The sequence below is a fragment of the Macrotis lagotis genome, chromosome X, assembly GCF_037893015.1.
Source record: "Macrotis lagotis isolate mMagLag1 chromosome X, bilby.v1.9.chrom.fasta, whole genome shotgun sequence".
Classification (NCBI taxonomy): Eukaryota; Metazoa; Chordata; class Mammalia; order Peramelemorphia; family Peramelidae; genus Macrotis; species Macrotis lagotis.
The window spans coordinates 639533642-639549990 of record NC_133666.1 but is presented as its reverse complement, the minus strand read 5'-3'; the positions used below and the strand labels follow the sequence as shown (position 1 = coordinate 639549990).

General features: G+C 37.0%; 1 protein-coding gene and 1 long non-coding RNA gene across 3 annotated transcripts in view; one reads left to right on the top strand and one right to left on the bottom strand.

Annotated features, from left to right (window-relative positions):
• AKAP8 (A-kinase anchoring protein 8) overlaps positions 1–16349 on the top strand; it is a 67821-nt gene that overhangs the window by 9775 nt on the left and 41697 nt on the right. For both annotated transcript variants that reach the window (XM_074204290.1, XM_074204289.1), the window contains exons 2-4: positions 13797–13835; positions 14809–14841; positions 16070–16349. In XM_074204290.1, the coding sequence (XP_074060391.1) occupies positions 13797–13835; positions 14809–14841; positions 16070–16349 (352 nt within the window). The remainder of the gene's footprint in view (positions 1–13796; positions 13836–14808; positions 14842–16069) is intronic.
• Positions 8701–16264, bottom strand: LOC141500818 (uncharacterized). Its single transcript, XR_012472047.1, has 3 exons — positions 15937–16264; positions 13260–13385; positions 8701–9171 (listed from the first exon to the last, which is right to left on the bottom strand). It is a non-coding gene; the product is annotated as an uncharacterized LOC141500818 (long non-coding RNA).

Genomic DNA, 16349 nt, shown 5'->3' with positions numbered 1-16349 from the left:
CTTCTCAGGGTTCTTAGTCTATATTTGGAAGTATGCTTACTCCAGAACTGAACTTCTACATGTGAAGGTACTATTTTTCCTTTCATACTTTCCATGTTTTGTACTTGGAAAAATCTGGTTCCCTTCAAAAGATAATAGAATCTCTGGCTACCCTTTTCAATACTGGATATTTTTTCCTCTAATGACCCAGAAGGTATATACACCTTGCTTCTTACTGCCACTTAAACTTCCTTCCACCATCACTCAGCAATATTGACTTATCTGAGTCAGACCTTTGCCTCAGGTGTCTTCTGCCCTTCTTCTGCCCTCTATTATCATTACTTTTCTCATTTCTTTGTCCCTCAGTACCTTTATTGTACTTTTTTTTATGCACTCATGTTTTGCATATTCCACTATGTGCATTTGTCTCCTTGAACAATTGGCCTCTAAGGTTCCTCATATTCCTCAGTTCCTGTGACTTATAGTTTCATCTCCCATAGAGATGATTATACCTTAGATCTCACTGTTACCCATTAATATCTATTATCTTGGATTCTTAAATTCTCTTTGGTAGTTAAATTCCTATCAGTTCATCTCTTCATCAAAACTCCTCTAAAACTAGTTTTAGTCTTCACTGACACCATCAGCCCTCAGCCCCTTCTTGTTCTATTAATTTTTTTCATCTCTGCTAGCTTTATTTTCCTTTGGACTTAACCAAATACTTAGAGATAGGGATTTCATTAGTATAGAGAAGCACCTTATCCACAATTTATAGTTTTAGAGAATTGCCTAGAGAACAAATTGATCCTTTTGGCATGCTTATTGACTTAGAAAACCATAAATTAACACTATGTTGTATTTTTATTTTATTGAACATTTCACAATTATATTTGTCATTATTTATTTTCACATTGCTACAGTAATCTTATGAAAATTAACATAATGTTTCCAGATACTATGGGCTCTGTCTCTGGATTGGATTGCATTCTTCATCATGAGTCCATCAGAGAAGTTGCTGCAATCTTTTGCAACAAGTTGCTATTGCTAATTTTATTTCTATCTATTCTATTTCTCCCCACTCCCATTTATTCTATTCTCTCTTTCCTTTCATGCTGTCCCTCCTCAAAACTGTGTTGTATCTGACCACCCTCTCCCTTCCCTCTCTTCTGTCACCTACACTCCGCCCCCCTTCCCTTTCCTCTCTCCTTTTTTCCTCTGGAGTAAGGTAGGTTTCTATGCCCTGTGTAGTGTTTTGTTATTTCTTCTCAGAGCCACTTTTGATGAGAATAAAGGATCACTCATTCTCCCTTACCTTCCCACCTTCCACTCCATTGCAAAAGGTTTTTTTTTTTTGCTTTTTCACCCATTAACTCCCTCTTTATATTATACCTTTATATTTATATTTAGCTCCCTTCTATACCTTGTCTATATATATGCTCCTTCTAACTGCTCTAATAAATGAGAAGGTTCATAGGAGTTATCAGTATTCTCTTCCCATGTAGGAATACACGCAGTTCAGCATCATTAAATAAATAAATAATTTGCCCTTCCTTTCCACCCTCTCTATGTTTTACCTGAGTCCTACACTTGAAGATCAAACTTTCTCTTCAGCTCTGGTCATTTCAACAGGAAAGTTTGAAAATCTCCTATTTCATCCATCTTTTCTCCTTGTTAAGTTTTGCTGGGTAGTTGATTCTCAGTTATAATCCAAACTTTTTTGCCTTCCAGAATATCATATTCCAAGTCCTATGAGCCCTTAATGTAGACACTGTTAAATCGTGTGTAGCACGATAACTGACTGTAGCACCATGATAATTGAATTTTTTTTTCTGCTGTTTGTAATATTTTTCTCCTTGACTTGGGAATTCTGGAATTTGGCTATAATGTTCCTTGGGAGTTTTTATTTTGGGATCTCTTTCAGGAAGTGATCAGTGGGTTCCCTTGATTATAATTTTACCCTCTGCTTTTAAGATAAAAGGGCAATTTTGGTGGGTTATTTCTTGAAAAATGAAGTCTAGACTCTTTTCCTGGTCATGATTTTCAGGTAGCCCAATAATTTTTAAATGATCTTTTCTGGATCTATTTCCCATGACAGTTGTTTTTCCAAGGAGATATTTCACATTTTCTTTTTTTTTTATTCTTTAGCTTTTGTTTTATTGTTTCTTGATTTCTCACAAAGTCATCAGCTTCCCTTAGCTCCATTTCTGTATTTGGTGGAGTTATTTTCTTTAAAGAGCTTTTAAAATCTTCTTTGCCATCTGGCTAATTCTGCTTTTTTAAAGCATTCTTTTCCTTATTAACCTGTTGGACTGCTTTTCCCATTTGCCCTAAACTGGTTTTTAACATGTTATTTCTTTTGTATTTTTTTGTATCTCCTTCACCAAGCTGCTGATTTGGTTTTCATGATTTTCTGTTTCCAATATTTCCTCCACCTCCCTTAAGTGCTTTTTAAAGTCTTTTTTTTTGAGCTCTTCCAAAGCCTGAGATTAATTCCTATTTTTCTTGAAAGCTTTGGATATAGAAGGTTTGACTTTGTCATCTTCTGAGAGTATTTTTGGATCCTCTTTGGAACTAAAGTAATTTTCTATGGTCAAATTCTTTTTCTTCTGTTGTTTGCTTATTTCCCCAGCCTATGATATGATTTTAATGTACTTCCAGAGCTTTGAGGGTTTTTGAGATTCCCCCCTCCCCCCAGGGACCTTAATTTCTTCAAGGTCTTATGGGAGGCTCTGGCTGTTTTCCTGCCTTTGCTCTGGTCTGTGGATGATTACAAGCACTTCCCTCTACCCTGGAACTATGAAGAGGGGTCCCACAATGCTTTGGCAATATGGGGGCCTGATTATGGGTAAAGCAGCAGAATCCTGCTCCAGGGATAGCACAGAGACCTCTGCTGTCTCTCCCAACTTTCTTACCATCTGTGTGGGCTGGATGCGCTGGAAGCAGCTGCTGGTGGCTCTGCAGGTACCTAGGGTGGGGCTGACCTGAGCTTTATGCTCATGCTGGTATGGCAGTTTCCCCACTGATCTTCCAAGTTGTCCTTGGGGATCCCTGAGCTGAGAGGAATAGAAACTGCTCCTGCTGCTAACACAGGTGCCCCCAGAGACCCAGGTGTCCCTGAGCTATTCCTAGAAAGTTGGAGCTAGTTTGCTACAGCCACATTTCTTCCAATCCTAGTCCCAATGGAATAGACCTTTCTTGTGGATCTTCCAAGTTGTCTTCGACCATAAAATTGTTTCACTCAGTCTTTCTGTGGGTTTTGCCACTGCGGAATTTGACTAATCGCAATTTTATGGCATTTGGAGTGCTCTGGGGAAGAACTTCTGGGAATTCTTGCTTCCATGCTGCCATCTTGACTCTGCGCCCACAGTTACATTTTAATGTAGTTAGGGTTGTTCTCTAGAGTTCGGCACCCCTGGGATCACGAAGAGGTTAGTGTTAATAAAATCTTACCCAGTTCAGTAGCTTCAGTGGGTCCAAGACAGATCCATGTACAGTTCTCTGTTCATGCAGTTTCTATAGCTAGCTAAATTAAATTAGATAAAATCTCCATTTGTATGCTTTACCAGATTTCACCTCTGTAGTACTCTACCTCCTCCATTCTCCCATTCTTTACTGCTACTGAAGTCACCTGGAGACTGTCCACTACTCATTTATGTCATCTAATAACAGCTCAGCCTTCACTGCTGCAAAGCAATCCATTTATTCCCTGATTAACTCTTTCCCTTATTGAGTTTTTTTAATGGTTCAGAGATTTTATTCTGATGCTTTAATTACAGTGCTTGTTTATCCAACTAAAAAACTAAAAACCATACAAAACAGTTGACTATTAATTATGTATTGAAAGCAGTAAGATTTCCACAGTACCAAACAAACCAGTTCTGAGTTTTTCCAGTGATAAAGTTTAACAGCTCCAACTTTTTCCGTATTTATTTAAATACAAAAGAAAAGAAAGAAAATCTGTTGCAGTAATAAGTAGTAGTAAAGGACATTTTACGCATATACAGATAAGAGACTTATTCCAAAATAGGCCCAAATATTTCTAGAATGGAATGATTCCTCAAGCTTTCATGATGCTCAATTAATTTTCTTTCAAGACATCATAGAGAAATGCCTGGTGTTCTTGACTGTTTTTGAAACATCACCAGCCAAGCTTTGGAACTAATGTAGGCTATACTTAATAATGCAGAGGTTTCAAACAGAAGCACCACACACTTGACTAAAATTAAAAGGCTTATTTGTTTTGTTGTCCAAATATGTCAGAAAGCTGTTCTCAATGTTTATAACCAGTCATCATCATGTCTTTTAAGAGTTGAATAAGTGTGATGGAAAACTAATCATAGTCTGACCTGACCTGCATGAGAAAAAAGTCCAGTTATAAATGATTTATGATTGAAGAGCTAATGTTGTCAATATACAGCAGCCCTGAACCACATAATCAAAGCCTTTTTTCCCCTAAGTAAGCACAAATGCAAGCACAAACGCTATGAAATACATAAAGATCCAAAGACATAACATTACATGGATCTATTTTTTTTAATTTTACAATTTTCCCCCCAACTTTGCTTCCCTACCCCTACACCCTACAGAAGGCAGTCTGATAGTCTTTACATTGTTTCCATGCTATGCATTGATCAAAATTGAATGTGTTGAAAGTCATATCCTTTAAGGGAACAATAAAATATAAGAGCAAGCAAAATTATGTAATATATAAGATAACTTATTTTTTAATTGAAGGTAATAGTCTTTGGTCTTTGCTTAAATTCCACAATTCTTCTGGATGCAGACGGTATTCTCCACTGGAGATAATGTAAAATTGTCCCTGATTATTGTACTGATGAAATGAGCAAATCCATTAAGGTTGATCATTAACCCTGTGTTGCAGTTAGGATGTACAGTGTTCTTCTGGTTCTGCTCATCTTGCTTAGCATCAGTTCATGCAAGTCTTTCCAGGTTTCTCTGAATTCCCATCCCTCCTGGTTTCTAATAGAACAGTAGTGTTCCATATCATACATATACCACAATTTGTTCAGCCATTCCCCACTCAATTATGGATCTCTATTTTTTTAACCATGCAAAATTTATCACTTATTTGATTTTTATAATTATTTTTCAAGTTGCAGTGGTCTTGTATACATGTTGTCACTGCAAAACCTTCAATAAGCACATTTCTGTGTTCTGTGTGTTCAAGTATTTGCTTGAATTTTTTCTTTTTGCTATTTTAAAAAATACATTAAAATGGATCTCAAAACAGATTTCACGTGTCAGTAAGGAGTAGCATTTGACTCTGCTGCTGTGCCTTAACTCCCAAGTTGTTAATCCAAGTGTAAATATGCTTAAAATCCCTTCCCAGTATTAAATAGTGAGTTGAATTTTTAACAAAATAAAAGCAATAAAAAATACTGCATAGGAGTGCCAGAAACTGTCCCCTTGGAAACAAGAGCTACTTAAATAAGAGAACTGTTTTCAGGCCTCTATTTGTCTCATTTAGCTTCTGTCATTTAGTACTACAAAGTAGCAGTTTGGCACATGAGAGTAATTCAAAAAGTGGATAGAAAAAAAGGAGAGGAAGAACTTTTGCTTCATTTCTGATTCAGAGCTCATTTGGACAACTCAGTCCTTTAGAGCCCATCCCCATTAATGGCAGAGGTGGCTTGAATGTGCCAGTTTCTTTTTCTTTCTAATTTTTTTTTTAAATTTTTTTGATGGTCTAGCTTTTTGATGAAGAAATGCAGTCCCAAATTTATCTGCAATTTCAACTTCATTCATGGTATTAGGAAGATCCTGTTTGCTAACAGAAGCTAATAAGATGGCGTCTCTTAAGTTCATCCTCTGCCAACATTCTTATGTAACCACCAGAATCAGTCCTTGCATTTTTTGGATGTAATGACATTTTGGGAGTCAAGATCTTGTTCTGGCTATCTGTTTACATCCCATACACTGAAAGCTAATATTTCTGTATTCTGATTTCTATGTTGAGACCTATAGTGGGAACAATATTTACTATTTCACCCAGCTTTGGTTTGTTCAAAATAATTGTCTTGCCTGCAGCATCTAGACCAACAATTAAAATCTACTTTTCTTTTTTTTGCCAAAGTGCCCTTTGATGAAGTTAGCAAATATATTCCCCATATTCCAAGTGTGATATTGGTAAAAGAAATCTGACTCCTGAGCCTAGAACTTCCCATCTTACTCATGAATTGTGCCTTTCCATTTTTATTGACTTTTCAGGTGGTTAGTTTTACTTCTACCACTTTATTGTTTTTTTTTGTTTGTTTTTTGCAAGGCAATGGGGTTAAGTGACTTGCCCAAGGTCACACAGCTAGGCAGGGTTTTTTTTAGGATTTTGCAAGGCAGATGGGGTTAAGTGGCTTGCCCAAGGCCACACAGCTAGGTAATTATTAAGTGTCTGAGGCCGGATTTGAACTCTGGTACTTCTGACTCCAGGACCTGTGCTCTATCCACTGTGCCACCTAACCACCCCCAAAGAATTTTTTAAAAGAAAAATGGCCCAACAAACCATAATGATGAAAAAAAAAGTTTTACATTATATGGAGAACTTCAAAAAGGAGAGAAAATGTCTTCTCTTATATCTTCTTTGGCCCAAGCTTTGATCTTTATGAAAGATCCATTATCTTTGTGGTTGGTTTTTCCACTTTCATTATTGTAGTCATTGTGTGTATTATTTTCTTGGTTCTACTTAATTTCACTTTGTATCAGTTCATATAAATTTTCTCATGGTTCTTTCATCCTAGTCATTATTTCTAACAGCATAGTAATATAGCATTATATTAAACTTGTCTTTGTGCCATTGATGGTTATGTACTTTGTTTCTAATTCTTTGCTACTACAAAATGTACTGCTTATAAATATATTTTGTGTGTGGAACTTTTCTTTTTGTCATTGATCTTGGGATATCTTTCCATCAGTGAAATTTCTAGGTTAAAGGATGTGGATATTTGAGGCATTTTCTTTGCATAATTTCAAATTCCTTTTCAGAATATTGAGACTTGATTTCCTAGTTCCACTATTGGGCCATCTTTCTACAACCCTTTTGAATATTTCCATGTTTTTTCATCTTTACCAATTTCCTGGATGTGAGATGAAATCTCACAGTTGATTTATGTTTCTCTTATATCTTCATTGACTTTCTCTCCCACTCAGCCCAGTAGCTGTTTCAGATCTTCATTACTCTCTTCTTCTAACTCGCTTTCCACAAAATCTTTTTACCCTAACCTCCAAAATTGAGGTCATCTACCAGGGAGCTCCTGGTAGCCTCTGTTCAACACTTCAAATCTTCCCCTATACTACTTCCTCAGAGTTTTATACTCAATACTCTCAGTCTTATCTTCTAGAGATTGACCCTTTGATTATTTCCATTCCCTTGTCTTTAATCTCTTTATCTACTGGTTCCCTTCTAGTGATAGTGTGACCCTGGCTATTTGTTATCCTCATTTACAGTTAAGGAAACAGAGGTTCAGTGACTAGCTCAGGATTACACACTAGTAAATGCTTGAGGCTGAATGATTCTTCTGATTCCAGGTCCAGAGCTCTGTGCCCCAAGGGCAGCTAGGTGGTGAAGTGGATAGAGTGCTGGTCTTGAAGTCAGGGGAATGAGAGTTCAAATCCAGCCTCAGACACTTGACTCTTACTAATTGTGTAACCATGGGCAAGTTACTTGACCCTGATTGCCTCTAATTCAGGACTATCTCCAGTCATCCTGATTCATATCTGGCCACTAGACCCAGATGTCTGAGAAGGAGAAAGTGAAGCTGGTGATTTAATACAACATCCCTGTCACTGAAATCCAATTCTTTGAAAATGAAGGACAAACATTATTATTATTAGTTTCTCCTATCAGCATACTGTGTGTGTGTGTGTGTCTGTGTGTGTTTGTTTCACTGGCCTTGTCATCTCCAAACTATTACCTTATTTCTTTTATTCTCATATTTCTCAACTGAAATTGCTCTAAAGTGAGCAGCAAACTCTTACCTGCTGATTCTCTGACTTCAACCTTCTTGATTTTTTTTATTGGTTCTGCAATGTTTTCTCCCTTGGTTTTTGTAATGTGCCTTCTCCTTGTTCTCTTCCTTCTTGTCCCACCATTCTTTGTTTCCTTTGCTAAATTGAGAATGATCTTCCTTCATATAGGTATAACCCAGAACTTTGTTTGAGGTCTTCATTTACTCATCCCTTCCCTTGGAGAACTCAAAAGCCTCTGTGTTCAAATATCTCCTGAAGTTTTAGCTAGTCATATGTTGTCAAGTTCCTGTACGTGTCTAAAACATGATTTATTATCTTCTTTCTGAAACCCATCCTTCTCCCAAACATCTGTTTCTGCTGAAGACACCACCATCCATTCTTCAGTTACTGAAGTTTTTGCCCTTGCAGTCCTTTCTCCCTCTATCATACACTCTATTATTTAGTTGCCAAGTCCCATCTGCTTATACCACATCTTATGTCCTCATCTCCCCACTCATATAACTATAACTCTCATCCTTTCTTCCTAGGACTATCATAATAGTCTTTTGTTTTCAGGAAGATAGGACTTCATGAGGGAGAAGTAATGTGTAATCAGCCTGGAAAGAAAGATAGACTGGAATCAGATTGTAAAATAATTTAAATGCCAAATAGAAGAATGAACATATCATTCATATATATATATATATATATATATATATATATATATATATGTAAATACACTTAAGCTTCTTGAGCAGGGAAGTGAAATGTTCAGACCTGTGCTTTAGGAAAATGAATTTGTCAACCCTTGGCAAGGGGAATTATAAAAGTGAAAGATTATATGGGGAATCTAATTAGAAAACTGTTTATAATACTCCACATGACAGGTGATAAGAGTTTTATATAATGTGATTGTATATGTTTTATGTTGAGTCCTAGGTACCACATTTGAGGAAAGACAAACTGGATGGAGAGTGTTTAAAGGGTGTCAGCCAGGATGGTAAAGGAGATAGAGACCATACCATATTAAAGAATTAAGCCAAGAAAAAAAGACTTGAATCTGACAAGATGGCTTGTAGAAAGGACTTTCATTGATTGTGTTTGATCCTCTTGTTTGATCCTCCATGGCAGAATTAGGTAGAGTGGACAAAAATTGCAGTGTTTAAAATTTCTTTTCCTAGCAGTTAGAACATCCTTCTCTGGAGAGGGTAGTGAATTTCCATCACTGTAGGTCTGTAAGTGAAAATTGCATGCTCACTTGTCAGAAGTCTTTTAGGAGAATTTCTAAATGCTCTGAGGTAAGTCCCTTTCAGTTTGTATATTCTGTGATTCTTCTGGTTATTGTGGGGAGTAGACCAACAGTGTTCCTTTTCATCAGTGGTAATATAATATTATAAGGGATCTGTCTGATTAAAGGGCCTGCTATGGAGAAGCAGGTACAGGCAGTTCCCAGCTTATCATTGTGGTATTAAATGATGGTTTGTTTAGAACTAGTAATGCTCTGCTAATACTGCTTTGTTCCTTAGAAACAATATTTAAAATTCTGGTTGTTTTGCAAGTTGAACTCATTGAATGCCGTATAACTTTTGAGGTGGGTGACCTATATAGTTTTGACAACCCAAACATGGACTTTCTCCTGAGCCCTGGTAGCAGGTATGATAATAGCAGTGGGAGAATTATTTTATAGAGTAGTAATGGCTACTCCTGTGGATGGATCATTTCTTCAGAATTGATATGAATGCCAAGACCATCTGCACTCATTGCAGGTCTTTAAGTGTACTAGGTTCTTATAGAAGAGAGTCCTGAGTTGCAGGAAAGAGAAAGAAAAGGGTTTTTTCTTTCCTTTTTCTAGAATCAGAAATGACTTCAAGTAGGATTTTGAAATGCAATTTGTTGCTATTCCTCTCTCACTTTCCTTTTGACATGATTTCTAGATTTCTGAGATGATCTCTTGCTTCCTTAAACCTCTTTCCTGCTTTATATACCACCTATCTAGAGCTGAGCTCTCCTTCAAACTCATAATTCACAAGCCTTTTATCTCTCTCAGTTGAGCAGCTCTTATCTGATGGGTAGGAGGGAAGCTGACCATGATAACACTCTCATATTTTTAATCTTCAAAAACATTTTCAAGTCATATTGTGTATGTTATAAATCTTTTCAGAGATATTTTAATATGCTTTTTATTTTGTTTTAGCAGGGGCTTCATAATTCTAAATTTTTTATTCTCCTTTGGACAAGGAGTTGGCCCCATAACAGATTAGTCATTACGCCATATGTCTTTGGAACTTCTTAATATCTGGGTGACTTTAGTACTTTATATGACCTTTTATTTCATTTGTATGAGTATTCTCTCTACACATGCATATTGCAACCATACCACTGCTACAGGAATCTCATTTCTCTAAAGTTATATGTTGATATTTTGGAGACTAGACATATTTGCCCATTTCTCTTCTCTTAAGGCATACTGGTTAAACAGAACAGGTGCTTGCCCCCAAGGTCAGAGAAACTGTGTTCAAATACATTTTCTCTATATGTAATTTTGGTCAAGTTATCTAACATTTTAGGGTTTCAATTTCTTTATCCAAAAAATAAGAAGTTGCACTTTGATGATCTTTAGAATCCTTTCTAGCCCCTACTTCTCTAGTCCTTGTAGTATTGTTCCCTTCTTGAATGATTGGGAGGACAGCACAACTTCTTACAGCATTCATCATGAGCTCCATATAGTCAGGAAGAATGTTTGGCAGTGGAGTCATCTGCTGATCCTTTCCAATTTCTCCCCTCAGATAATAGATAATAATTGGTTTTTCAGTCCTAGGACTTCCCTGATTTCACATGAAATCTTGTTCTATTTTTGAATCATATTGAAGTATTCAATAAAAGAGTTAAGAAAAGCATGCAAGAAGAGTACCAGGAACCTCTAGAAATTTTCCTTTTTTACTTCTCATCCTAATACCCAGACAGGAAATGACGACCTGAGTGGAAAAAAGCACTCTTATTTGGAATCAGAGGACCTGGGTTCAAATTCTAGTTCTGATTCCTACTCCCTTTATGATTTTTGAGGAAGTGGACTTTTTTTCATTTATGAATGGAAGGAGATAATATTTTGTTCATTTGTTTATGACTCCGTCTGTCCCTGATATGATTTCTTCTTGGCAAGGGTAATAGAGTGGTTTGCCATTTCATTCTCCAGTTCATTTTACATATAAGGAAACTGAGGCAAACAAGGTTAAGTAACTTGCCCAAGATCCCATAGCTAGGAAGTGCCTGAGGCCAGATTAAAACTCAGAAAGATTAGCTTTTGTCCTTTTCTGTAGACAAAAACCAAAATGGCATCACTATGTTTGAGATTGTAGCTGATCAACTCAATATGAGCTTGGAATATGCTACCACAGATTGGGCACAAATAGTGCATATGAACACCTGGGGTGGGTACTCTAAATTTATATACTACATATTTAGGAAGATGTCTTCCTGATTCTGGGCCCAGCACTGTGCTTTACCTATCATTTCCCCATGTATAAAACACTTTTTCAAAAATTTGGGTTCTAAAAATTGGGAGCATCTTATACAGTGGTTGTAGATCTTTTTACTTGGATCTCCCACTTTTTTGGGGGCTTGTTGTCTTTGAGCTCATTGTTTCGCATTTGTTACTGGTATATTAGTTTATGTTTTGCCATGTTCAACCCAGAAATGGCTCAGAAAAGGTCCAAGTTCAAAGTGATTCAGTTTGCAAATATGAATGCTGCTGAACGTCAGTTTGGTCCTCTTCCAACTGAGAAAACAATCTGAGATTGGCTACAGGAAGAAGAAACCCTACTGCAAATTCCACAGCAGAAGAAGGCCATGAGAGGCAAGTCAGCAAACTGGCCTGATTTAGAGAGGGGATTGAAGATTTGGATTGAAGAGCAAAGGGCAGTTGGAATTCCTATGTCCACAAAGATGGATCAGCATGAGGCATGAAGAATTGATGATTGAAAAGTTACTGATTTCGAAGGAGGACACCAATTGGGGTTTCAGGTTCATGAAACAGAACAGACTAAGCTTGTGTCCATGCACCAGATTTGCCCAGGAAATGCTTGTGGTCAACCACAGACCAGAGCACAGGCAGTAGAGCAGTCAGAGCCTCTCCTAAGACAGTGATTCATCATCAAATGTAGATAATGATGAGCTAATGGATGGGAGTTTTGACAGCAATGAGGAGTTGTATGAATTTTATGATGAATAAAACTTGAGTTCAATAACTTTATGTAATACATTTCTTTTTTCAAACTTTGGATCCCAAAAGTAAGATGCATTTTATATATGGGGAAATATGGTAGTTGCTCATAATCTAATCTCATCAACATGTTGCTAATTCAAGCCTTGTCTAACTCCTTCCTCAGTCTATCTCTGCCATTTGATTTTAAGACTAGAAGACTGAATACCAAACTCATCCTAATTCCTTCCTTTAAAGGGGGCAGAACCTGGACTTTCTTGTCTGCTTCACTCCTGCATCTGCTTCCCTAGTGCTAGTTGTGTGTTGCTCCCTCTCCTTTGTGCCTCCCCCAATTAATGTAAGCTTCTTGAGGGCAGGGACTATGTGTTTATTACATTCCTAGCCCTTAGCACAGTGCACCTGACATGTAGTAGGCATTTAATATATATTTATTGGTTTAGATTTCACTTCCCTGAGCTTCAGTTTCCTCCTCTGTTAGTTGATCCTCTGATCCGTTCTCTCCTGGATATGGTTGGTATTGACTTTGTAATTAAAGGAAAACCACTTAGCACACCTTCTGTAGGTAGGTGCCTGAACCTAGAATGCTGACAGTGATATAGGTATACAAGAGTTTCTTTAGAGTGAGAGAAAGCTGACTGGGTATGTTTGTGATAATCTCATTTGTATTGTTGAGATTTGATGTCTGTTTCCATCCCTGTGTAGTCAAGATTCAGGTTTTCTCTAGAAATGTGAATTTTACTTAAATAGTTTGAAAGATCTGTGATTTTGTCCCTTCACTGAGGAGTCTAACTCCTTAAGAGTTGTCATGGCTGAAAAATTCATTACATGGTGGCTTACCTTAGGATGATGACCATGTACAGCAGCACTTAGAAGAGTCTGTTGGCTATTATTTGCAGCCTTCCAACCTAGTAGGACCTACTGTTACCTGTCTTCATGAAGCTAAGATTATATAATGTATACTGTGATGAAGTTTTAAAGAAGTTGAATAGAAAGATAAGTTAGGAGAAAAAATTAAATTTGAAATTCTTGTTGCCCACCTGCTGCTTCCAGCTCTCACCTGAAAATAAGAAATTAGGGGAAAAATTAAATTTGGTTCTGTTACCTGCCGGCACTTCCCATGTTCTCAGGCCTTCATCATCTTGGGTCAGGCCCTGTTGTTTCAGTGGTTGTTGGACAGATCTTACTGTCTTCCTCTCTCCACTATCCTCCATCTTGATTGACATTATTCCTGTCAGTTTCCATTAAAAAAAACAAGTTTTATTTTCTTTCATGAATAGAGGAGCATAGACCTAGATAGGGAAACTTAATTTACTAGAGCTACCTAACAAGTTAGTAATGGAACCATCCTGTTTAGTCTTTGAGCCAACAGACCTGTTCACTTCTTTTCCCTTTTCCCTTTCATCTGGGCCATGTGATATGCATTAATTTTGGTTAAACTTTTTGACCTACCATTTTCCAGAGTAGTAGATAAAGGGTTAAACCATAGAAGGGTGGGTTGTTACATAATTCAGGAATTAGCATCTAATAAAATAAACCAATAAAAAAAATTTAGATTTTTGTACCATTTTTAGACATTGTATGGTTTCCCTTTCTCAGTCAGACAAAAAGGTTCATAACTTGTATGTCATTTCCCTTGTAGGTTATGGGGCTTGGAGTACTGGAGCTACTAACACTCAGGGTGAGTTTTTTTTTTTTCTTTGTTGATACTAGGTTCTTTTTGTTCATTTTTTTGACAGATACAATGTTGGTCTGGAAATCATTTAATTACTTGATCACATGCTTAGCAAATATAATTTCTGCCTGATAGAAGACTATTTTCCCCCAAGAATGACATAGCATTCCTAGTGCTGTGTTGCAGGTAGCTTGTTCATATAATACCTCTTTTCTTGGGGAGAATAAAGAAAACTTCATTTTCTTGAATAGATAGTGTATTAGTTATATATTTATAATATTGCTTAGTGACTTTCTCACTTTTTCATGGTCAGTTTTTGGTGAGTTTGATAAGGTAATGTTTCATGAAGTGTCTGTCTTCTGTCCCTTGAATGTCGTTAGTGGTTTGTAATGTTTTTCTCTTGTTAGGGAATGCTTTCTTTCTCTGTTCCTTTCCAGAAATAAGAACAACACTTAATCTTGTCAGCAACTTCATTTAAAAAAAATTTTTTTTTTAATTGAAAAGTGGCTATTGTTTTATTCTGCCTTCAGTCCAACTTCCTGGAAGAGTTTGGAAGTAGCCTAAAATATTCACTCAAACTTGCTAAGCTTTTTGGTAATCCTGCCTGGCTCTTCCCACTGGTTTTATGAGAAATTTAAAACTTCTACATGTCTTTTTTAACTTAAGTGACATGATATTCTTTTTTCTCTCTTGAAGTACCAATGCTAATTAGGACTTTGTGGCACCTGGACTTGGATGCTGTTTCTTCTCCTTATGTGAAAATAAAATGTTTACAAATATACACACATACATATTTATAAAATTGTTCTCTAAAATGTATTTTCTTATATATGCTCTGAAAATAGGTATATTTTTACCATTCCTTATATAAAAATAAAATCTGTTTTCATATATATATATATTTTTCTGTAAAATGTATTTTCTTATATATGTTCTGAAAACAAAAGTTTTGTGTATTTCCCCCCCTGCTTCTTTTAAGGTGCATATGGGACCAGTGCAGCCAATTGGCAAGGTATGTATTAAGTTCCATTCTCTGAGTTTTTAAACTTGGGATTTGCTCTTGAGTCTTGCTGCTAGCTGTGATTGGGGTCTGAGTGTCAGGGAAGAATCATTGTTAATATATTTCACAGGATCATAGTTGAAAAATGAAGTAGGCTTAGGGATTATATGGAGAGACCTCCCTCTGTTGATAAGAAAACAGACTCACAGTATATTTTATCTACTTTCTTAAAGAACTAAGATTCAAACTGGGGGCCTCTAATTCCAATCCATTGTTCTTTCCAGTGTATCTCACTAATTAGGTTTTTGAGCCATTATGACTGTTCCTTGTGGCTCTACTCTTGAAGTATAACAGGATAGAAAATATATGAGACAAGCCTCTTCCTTCGTACTTCTTTTTCCACTGTCCTTTTGTAATGGGCATACGTTAATTTATAATTATTTGTTGTAGGGGCAGCTAGGTGGCGCAGTGGATAGAGCACTGGCCCTGAAGTCAGGAGTACCTGAGCTCAAATCCGACCTCAGACACTTAATAATTACCTAGCTGTGTGGCCTTGGGCAAACCACTTAACCCAATTTGACTTGCCAAAAAAAAAATCTAAAAAAAATAATTATTTGTTGGGAGATTTTGCTTCTTTTGGTACTTGAGTAACTATCTTCAAATTTAAGATAGTCCACAGGACCTCAGAAAAGGAAAGGAAAGGAAAGACAAAAGGAAAATTTCTGGTGGGAACTTTTTTTAACTTTTCTCAGCTTTGATTTTTTTTTTTAATCATAACATCAAAAACTTGAAGGTAGTTCTTTTGGAAAGGATAGTCATCTTGGGAACATTACAGTGTACATATATCTAGATTATTTTGGTAGAGCAATCTTTCCCTTGGCTAAAAAAGGCTAAAAAATGAGAATTTACACTCTGAAGTCCATTTATAGGAATGCCTAGGGGTTGTGCCTAATTCTCAAGAGTAGGTATATTTCTTCAGTTCTGCCCCTTTTTTTATTGTTCCTTACCATGCTGATCCTTTTTGCTGCAAAGAATGAGGAATAATTCTTGAGTCACTTAATGTTGAACAAGAACTGCAGAATTTTGGCTGCATAACCATTCTCTTACCTCTCAGAAGGTGTGAGTTCTGTTGAATTAAACCTATTTCATCCTCCACTGCCAATCTCAGTTGCCCTATTTGAAGCAAAGATCAGCCTCCTGGTTGTTGAACTCTCATTCTACTACTCTCTTTTTCCATTAGGCTATGAAGGTTACAATTATTATGGTGCCCAGAACACTGGTGTTACTGCTGGGGCTACATATAACTACAGCACAGCCTCTTGGGAGGCCCCTAAGACGGATGGTGCCAGCCTTGGAGATGGGAGTGCTGCCATGCATATTGCCACCTATGGGACAGAGCCTGTCACTGATAATTCTGATTCTCTCATTGCCAAGATCAACCAGCGTTTGGACATGATGTCAAAGGAAGGAAGCAGGGGCGGGGCCGGCGGCAGTGGGGAGGGCATGGAAGACCAGGAGAG